A 9,623-nucleotide genomic window follows, 5' to 3' on the forward strand; every position below is an offset into this window, starting at 1 on the left:
ACACTGTAGACAGAATGAGTCTTTAGAGGGACCACACATCTACACTGTAGACAGAATGAGTCTTTAGAGGGACCACACATCTACACTGTAGACAGAATGAGTCTTTAGAGGGACCACACATCTACACTGTAGACAGAATGAGGATAACAGAGTGCATCAACCCTGTGGAACATGGCACAGTGAATAGTTTGGATTCAAAGATCATAGGGTGCCCACCGGCCACTGTATTTATATCGGCCACATGACGTCTTATGTCATCATTTAGTGCCCTAAACAAACATGATCTCATCTCATGATTTACGTATAAGTACTCTAAACAAGGCTGCCACATGATCTAATACTGTAGTAGGCCGTTTTGAGTGTAGCGAGAGACAACTGTCCTCTCCTCAGCATTACAGGCGTTTACAATGCTTCACTGTTCATTATGTAATCAACATGATGCGTGTGAGGATGCTTGACCCGGCTTGATTGCTACTACCCCCCACCCCCATCCCCCGAACACCACCCAGAGGAAAGGTCACCTATAACTAAATTGATTCACTTCTTTGCCAGGCAGGAAGAATGAACAGAATAATTTTAATTGCATTTCTCTATCAATATCGGATGGTAACGTGCGCACCTTAGCGTGCTAAAATTGGCCGTGCAAAGAGTGTGAAATAAATTATTTTAATATACTGTACTAGAGGTGCGAGCCGCTACACGGCCCTCACAATGTCTGAGTCCTTGTTAGCGCTGGTCTACAGCTCTTTTGTGCCCATATATGGAGAACGCTGTATAGTGTATACATCTGCCAACCAATGTCCCTTTTATGCCCCTATATGGAGATAATTGGTACAGTATCCAATATCCATGATAAACCTGTATATTGGCATGCCCATATGGGCCTATCTGTCTGTATTCATGAGTTTAAAAAGTAGACTACACCTGCTGCCATGTTGATGATGTTGAGGACCAACAGGTGTAGCAACCAAATTAATACGATCGTTAATTAGCCAATCAGACTGCAGAGAAATTGAAACATGCACCTGTGTTGGTCCCCAACATGGCAGCTACTAGCCTACATTTGAAAAAAACTCATGTTTGACAGTTATAGCCTGTTCTCAACACAGGATTTATTCATGTCCTGTTTTCCTGTTTGAGATTTATTTCGGTACTTACTACTTAAGCCCGTTGATGTTAACACGCAACCAATGGGCAATGACCATAACTTCATTATTTACGCTTCAAACCTCCCAAACCCCCCCCCCCCCCCCCTCTCTCTCTCTCTGACTGACCCCATCCTTTTTATCGGTATTGCGGCTCAGTCAGGGAGGGAGGTGCATTCCTTTGCATGTGGTGGAAGTGCCAGTGGTAGGACTCGGAGGTGTCTACAAGAATCGCACGGGAACTCAACAAGCAGCGCAAGTTAGCAACTGTAGCCCATAACAACACGCGGTGAAAACATGCAGGTAAGAACAAGGAAAAACATGGCATTCCCGTTATGCATGCAATGCAATATAATTATTGTAACTGATTTCGATTTGGTTTCTCGTGCGCCCGCGGACAGATGCGTGCGCAAATCGGCTCAATATTTGAATAGTGACTGAGTTAGATTGATTCCGCGCTTGTTTCAGCGACATATTTCCACACACGTAAACACATTGAAAGGCGAGTTTTTGAGCGAAGTTACGTAATACCAAGCCTGTGCACACAGACACAGCAGCTGCTCGGAGCAGAGCGCACCATGGAGAGCAGAGCAGAGCGCCCAGTGCTCCAAGCGGCTTCCAGGGCAGGCGCAAATGTCACATAGCAGAGTTCATCTATCTACATCTTCCACCAAGACATTCTGTCAAACTCAATACAAAGACTGTTCAGATTTTACGGGGGGCAGTTTCGAATTGCAGCCGTCCGTAGGTGCCCTTTGAGAGCGGTTTTGAAGGAGTCAATCAAGGGATTCACATGTCTTAATGACTGTTGGTCATTCTGACATTCTGTCAAACTCAATACAAAGACTGTTCAGATTTTACGGGGGCCAGTTTCGAATTGCAGCCGTCCGTAGGTGCCCTTTGAGAGCGGTTTTGAAGGAGTCAATCAAGGGATTCACATGTCTTAATGACTGTTGGTAGGGCGTTTCACATTTTGGTGGCATAGGAGAGAAAATAATTTAGTCCCTTGTTTGTGCCGAATCTTGGTTGTACATGGTTTGTGGGTGTGGACTTCATTAACATTAAGGAAGTATTTAGACGGGTAGGCCTACATGGGTATCTTGCGCGGTGTATCGAATCTTGTGGACCAGACCCATTGCAAGATGCTGTACTCTGTTGTTGACCCTAAGCCATTCCAGCCTGTCAAAGTGGGCAGGGGTGAGGTGGGTTCGGGGGGTGAGGCCAAGTAGGAGCCTGACCAGTTTGTTTTGGGAGGTCTGGAGCCTTGTTTTAAGGGCCTTTGAGGTGCTGTGGTACCAAGAGGTGCATGCATAGTCAAAGAAACCTTGTACGAGGGCTCCTGTTAAGGTCAAGGTGTTTTTGTTGACCAGTGAGGAGATCCTGTAAAGGAATATTGTTCTTTGCTTGACTTTTTTGATTACGTTGGTGGCCATTTTTATCACCGGAAAGATTAGCCTCCAGGATGGAACCTAGGTAGGTAATTTCATCTTTTCGTGTGATAATATTGTCACCCACTCTAACCAAGAAGCCATCTGCTTTGCTGAGATTACTATTTGATCCGAAAAGAATGAATTCAGTTTTTCCCAGGTGTAAGGATACAGTAGTATTGTGTAGGATGTGTGTGTGACTTGTGTGTGTGAGCGCCCAGGTTCGGGATCTCATGCAGATTGATTGATTGATTGAAATATTGATTAACAGTTTGCAGAATTACAGTACATTTCAGGCACAAACTCAATACAAAGACTGTTAACTGTGAGTGGACGACCCAATTAAGCATTACACTTGTTTACAAGAGGGTCCGCCGTGTTCAATTCATCAAAACATTTAGAGACGTACAAATAGACACTTCTATATAGTCAAAGAACAGAACAGGAATTCATCATAAAGGAGGTAAAAAGGGAAAAGAAACATATTCAGTGAGGGGAAAAAGGGGGAGGGGGAGGTGGGGGATTCAGTTTTTTCCAGCATTTTTGCATCATTTGGGCATTTACAATTTGGGCATTTAGAGGGAACCAACAAAAAAACTGAAACTGTTAAATGTTCATACTGGCAAAGTGACAGTATGAACATTTGAAGATCAGGCCTTGGTGGAGGGGTACTTGGGTGATCAGATTCCTGCAGGGCTCCATACTAGGCCCCCTCTTGTTATGATTTACAAGTATCTTCACCAACAGCAGCCGATTGACAAGCGTTGTGAGCTTGTAGCTCTGCTATTTTTGCGAAGTTTCCCACCCCAGAATGTTTCAAGTTGTGTGTATAAAATATAAAATGCAGTGAGATATACATTTTTGATAACCACGTTTTCTCAGTCAGCTGTCAAAAAACATTCTGAGCTCCCAAGTTGTCCTTCTAGTCCCCCAATAAGAGAACAGCATTTGGCCTATAGATAAGAACGCTCTGCACTTCAAAATGTCTAGAATATAATAACTGATTCATTGTTCCTCCCTTCTCTGCATTTGTTTCAAATCTGATACACTAATTAAAAGTTCTAAACTTGTGGGCCCAGAGGACAACCTGGCAAGCTAGTGGCCTTTAACACCACCATTAAGCCAACTTGACATGGGTCTAATGTTTGTGTAGATCTGCAATTCTGCATATTCAATGTTGATGTCATTTCTATCCTATGAATGTAATATTCCTGGAGAATGCCACTTCTAAAGCCCCTGGAGGGGTTTCAGGCATTCTCCCTCACATTTCTATTGACTTTGTGTATCATTTTTAAATATTCTTGTAAGTGAAAATAAACAAACACAGAGGGAGTGACACAATTTTAGTATTTTTCCAGTTTTTCATGTGTCTATGAGGTGACAGTACTTCATTGGACACCCTGGAGTGTGCCCACATCAAAACAACATTCTTTTTTTAAACAATATATTTATTGCATTTTTTATTTTTTTTGACAAACGGACAATACAACAAAACAATACATAATACAGACAATACAATTACTTAAAATGAAAAACAAACAAAAACCAAAACATACAATACATACACATATAAATACAGTATAATAAAATAAGGTCACTTAGAATGGTAACAACAACAGAGTCCTTATGGCCACAAGACCAAACAGCTGCAGAGAATACAATTAGACATTTTCATTTTCCACCATTAAATAAGATAAATCATTAACCGTAATATATTGGATAAACCGTCCCCATATCTTATCAAACATCTTCTGTTTATTCTTCAAAGTATAAGTGATTCTTTCCAGAGGAAGACACAATGATAACTCCCTAAACCACTGAGCAATACTGGGTTTGCCTATCTTTTTCCACGATAAGGCTATAGCCCTTTTGGCTTGTAGTAAACATAAATCTAGAAATCTTTGTTCGCTACTCTGAATCTTATGGCCAGGTGGGTAAAGACCTAATAGAAACAGTTTTGGGTCAAGCTCAATATCTATCGACAATATCTTCTGAATCTCCCTCCTCACTTCTTCCCAGAATTCTTTCACTCTTGGACATGCCCATCAAAACAACATTTTAACAAATACTGTACACTTTTCTACCTCCTTATATAACATATTGTTATATACTGATCATATTTTAGGGTGGAAAAAAATCACGGCACTCCATCTTTAACTATTAAACGTCACAATATTGCTTGTTCTCAACCTGTATTAAACCCTGTCAAAACGTTTTGTGGTCTATGTTGGGTACCAAGGTATAACACTACAGTATGTTGAGAAACACCCATATACAGTGGTTTTGTCCTTAATCCATTCTAAGTGATTATCAGTGTGGATGGATGACAGCTTGTGGGCCTAAAGGGATGTCTTCATTGCATATGGCTCAGTCCAGTCAGCACAGTTTCCACAGCCCACTGTTTCCATGTCAATCAAAGCATTCACATATAATTAGCCTTTACAAGATCAGTGACCATTATACCACGCTGACTGACAGCTACACCAGTGTTAACACATTCACGCACGCGCGCGCGCGCGCACACACACACACACACACACACACACACACACACACACACACACACACACACACACACACACACACACACACACACACACACACACACACACACACACACACACACACACACACACACACAATTGGGTGAGGGGACAGGTTTAGTGATTGCAGATTTAGACTCATGGATAATTTAAACGCTCTTGTAACACTATCCCCCAAAGAGGCCAAGAGTTTGGGAGACTCAGTCACACTTTTGATCTAATCACTAGATCTGCCAAAACCAAACATAGCAGTGAACTAATGGGAGCGATGCAATCCTACGATCAAGATACTATCAAGGAGAAATCATGTTTAGTGCTCAATCTGCTGTTATCATTTCAAACCATAGTAGATCAATAGCAGGGCTGCACAGTATTGACAAAACAACATACTGCAATATGAACTGCAATACTTGCAAGCACAGCATTTTTTAAACATAAATTTTCCTCTATGCAGAAAAATGTGAAAATGTTTCTTCAAAATGCCAATGTAAGATTTCTAATGAGTTCTGCACAGAACACCTTTTTAGGAATCTACTTGTAACACAATTGCAGCCACTTAAATTATGAATATGTATTGTGATTTATATTTTCACAATATATATTTTGCCATATTTTGCCATATAAAGTGAAGCCCTTAGTTATATAAACAGTAAATTAGTTTCAGCTGGTCATTGTGTTCACCATTATGTGCCACTGATACCCCATCATTGTCTTCATTGTGTCTCCCTTCTAATACAAGATTAGTTAGTGTGGTTGCTATCTGCAACATGCTATTGTTCCCTGTCCAAGAATGTTTTGCCAGCAAAGTGAACCTGCTTTTTGTTAACTTTTGCACAACAGAAAAGTGAAACTTTTGGTCATGTTCGTTCACACACTGTTGTCACTTGTTACTGTTGTCATGCTTCACATGACATCACAATATATAATATAAATGGTAAGACAGAATTCAGTTCCCAGTGGATTCCTTGCGAGTTGCGACTCACGTCAGTGCAACCACACTTTCTAGATTTATATGTTGTGTATGATGCTATAATCCCACATGCTAAAATAAAAAATAACAATTTCAAAAGGTTTTGATTACAATGTCAGAGGGGTTTTCAGACTGTGTGCAATCACTGTGTGCAATCAAGTACACACACACACACACACACACACACACACACACACACACACACACACACTATCATATATCATACCGTGAGTGTCATTGCCCTGCCTAAGTCACAGTAAGATCGACCCAGACTAGAAATAATGCAGGGCGGTTGAGATGATTGGCTTTGGGAGATGGAGAGGTGGGATGCTGATCAATTTGTCCTATCTTTATCATATATCAATATACTCTCTGGGACAAAGATGATGCAAGAATTGTCTATTGTCTTTAACATAGAATGCTCCCTCTGTGTGTGCATGCTTGCGCACGCTTGTGCACGGGGTTGATAATGTAATATACACTCTGGTATTGCTCTGGTCCCCCAACCTGTATTAATTCTCTCTTCACATGAGGTCTCACACATCAGTACAATGCATGGGTATGTGCACACACACACACACACACACACACACACACACACACACACACACACACACACACACACACACACACTGCATGCAGCAGCTATGGATTCCCCATCTTCCCACAGACACATTCATACACAGTGACAGCCATGCAATGCGGCTGAAGCAACAAGGACACAAATAGTATCGCCTTTCGACCATCGGCATGTGTACACAGATATGAAACAAAAAAGCGTGTGTGAAATTACTTTATATGCATGTTCTGCTCTCAGAAAAGCTTTTTGTGCAGGTGGAAAACGTATCCAGCATTTGAAAGTCATACCGTGTAACCTTTTCATTTAAACATCAGTGATTTTGATATACTCTTTCAGAAATATATTTTTCCACTATAACCATTCCACTTGAAAGGAACACTGTTAAACATGACTTGCAAAATGACTATAAGCACCAGAAATGTAGCGAAAATGTATTTACGCATTTTACAGTTAATAAATACTGTTTATAACAACGTGTTGTTGCTAAAACATACCATTAAATCAAATAAAAACTCATATATTCCCTAGAGGGAGTGTACCGTAACCATACCTTACCTCCAACGACGCTCTTGGCTGTCTGCACCATCCGGTATAGTGCTTGCTGTTGTAGAAGGTGTTACATGCTGGTTGTGTGTGTGGCCCCTTTGAGGTCCTCAGAGTATATTCCATGCTGGTTGTGTGTGTGGCCCCTTTGAGGTCCTCAGAGATATGTATATTCCATGCTGGTTGTGTGTGTGGCCCCTTTGAGGTCCTCAGAGATATGTATATTCCAAGGAACTTGAAATCAGAGAACAGCTAATTTATGTTTGACATGCTGATGCTTTATTGGTTGAATTCGAATTTCTTACTGCGCATGCTAAAACAACCTGAACCTACATAATAATCTACTACAGCTGTGGATTATTATATTTTCAATGGTGATTGAGTGGAGTGATGCTAGTGTTGGAAGCACATGTACAGCTTTTTGACTGCAATCTTAAACGTATTATTTGACAAGAAAATAACATTTTAAGAACCTGTACTGCACTTACCTGAGAGAAGAATTCTGTAAAAGAAAGTGTACCTAAATACCTGAAAGGAAACCAATTTTGTGGATCCGTTTTGGCAATAGCCAAATTGCCATGGGTCCAGCAGTCTCACCAACCTCTTAAAGCATTTACTGACAACTGAGATCTCCAGTTGCCATCTTGGAGTGCTTGGGGATTGGCACGATGGTGGACTGGACACCTTGAGGCCTTTTGGACCACAGCCAATAAGAGGGAGAGTTTGGGCTTTCGGTCAGAGGGGGAGGCACTTTTTTAACGCATTATCTCATTATAGGTGGTTACCATTTGGTTTTTTAAGGCCATGTTGTGCACACACAGTGAGTTAATTTAACTCTGAAGGTCCATTTGAGTATATTGGGTCCCATTCTTACTCCACATCTCTCACTCTCTCTCCCATTCTCGTCCTTTTCCCCCTCTGCCTGATGTCTTCCCTAGCTCTCTTTTTTATTTGTTTCCTTTGATGCGCACAAGGGTGCCAACAGGCTGACACACATGACACACACACGGACGGACGGACGGACGGACGGACGGACACAGTACACCGTGTCCCATGTAGCAGGAGTGCACAACTCTTCCCCTTCAGCTTTAGTCACAGATGGCATTCACACACTTCACCTGGGGCATAGCTGTGGTGGTGACAGGCGACACCAGGGAGTCAGAGGAGAGAAGGAGGGAGACATCGTGGGAGGACATGCAGGGAGAGGAGAGAGAGCAGGGAGGAGATGACTGACTGTAAAATAAATTGTGAGGAATGAAAAGATGAGGATAGAGAGAGAAGAGGAACAGTGATATGTGTTGACACTTTGGGTCGATGGGGAAAATACTGTATATTAAAAATATTAATATGAATACATTTTCAATATTTGAAGCAGTGCTGTATTTTTAGGTGCTCATGCCGCATGTCAGTTTGTTTCCAGAGCCTTTCTCATAATCTTTTCAGTAAAATCACAATGAATACAATCTATTCTTGTGCAGCATGCTCCTCCGAAAGAGTGAGCCTGCCAGTGACGATCTGCGAATAATAAACAGATGTTTGGATGAATGGAATTATTTCACTCATCTCTTCATCTCATTGTGGGCTGGTGTATGCTTGGCAGCAGCCTTCTTCACATTAAGGGTGATTTATACTAGCCTGGCTAGTATGAATCTGCCAGAGTGAAATCATTAGCTAGGTTGCCTTTTACTATGGCCAGGCATGGTGTTCACTGTGTTGTGAGCTAGTAGTCAAAGTAGTACGATTTGTCACACACGTTACCGCAGTGAAATGTGTTCTCTGCCAAGCAGTGCACTTCCATGCAGGGAGGCATTGGGTCCCATCTTTACAGTCTTTGGTATGACTCGGCCGGGGATCCGACCTCCCAGTCTCAGGGCGGACACTCTAACCACAGGCACATGGCCACTGTCTGGTCAAGTATAGTAGATCAGCTATTTTCACAATTTATTTTAGAAAATGTTGGATATTCGTTGGAATTCTTTGGAAACATTTTGAAATTAGTTGAAACACTTTGAAAATGTCAAATTGGGATGCGATGTTGAAAGTGCTTAAGTCCTGGTTGGCAGTCACACACTTGACAAGTGACATCAGGGATGCAGAGGAGAGAAGGAGGGACATACCGTGGGAAGACAGGGCGAGGAGAGAGAGGTGGGAGTGGGTGATTGACTGTCAAATAAATTGGGAGCAATGGAAAGATAAGAGAGCGGGAGGAACAGTAACGAGTGCTGACACTTCGGGTCGACGCGGAGAATATTAATATGATGAATATGTAATGAGGGACTGGAGGAGAAAAGAGAGGGAGGGAGAGAAACTTGTAGGAGAGAGAGAGAGAGAGAGAGAGAGAGAGAGAGAGAACAGAGAGACAGAGTGTATTTTGGGGCTGGCGCAGCAGGGTGTTAATCACATGACTATTAATGG

General features: G+C 41.9%; 1 protein-coding gene across 1 annotated transcript in view; it reads left to right on the top strand.

Annotated features, from left to right (window-relative positions):
- The first annotated feature begins 1,381 nt into the window (after positions 1-1,381).
- kcnip3b (Kv channel interacting protein 3b, calsenilin) overlaps positions 1,382-9,623 on the top strand; it is a 45,388-nt gene continuing 37,146 nt past the window's right edge. The window contains exon 1 of the mRNA XM_083784967.1: positions 1,382-1,448. Coding sequence (XP_083641093.1) covers positions 1,443-1,448 — 6 coding nt within the window. The 5' untranslated portion in view covers positions 1,382-1,442. The remainder of the gene's footprint in view (positions 1,449-9,623) is intronic.

This window comes from Protomyctophum parallelum, assembly GCF_964188405.1.
Source record: "Protomyctophum parallelum genome assembly, chromosome: 15".
In the NCBI taxonomy this organism is placed as follows: Eukaryota; Metazoa; Chordata; class Actinopteri; order Myctophiformes; family Myctophidae; genus Protomyctophum; species Protomyctophum parallelum.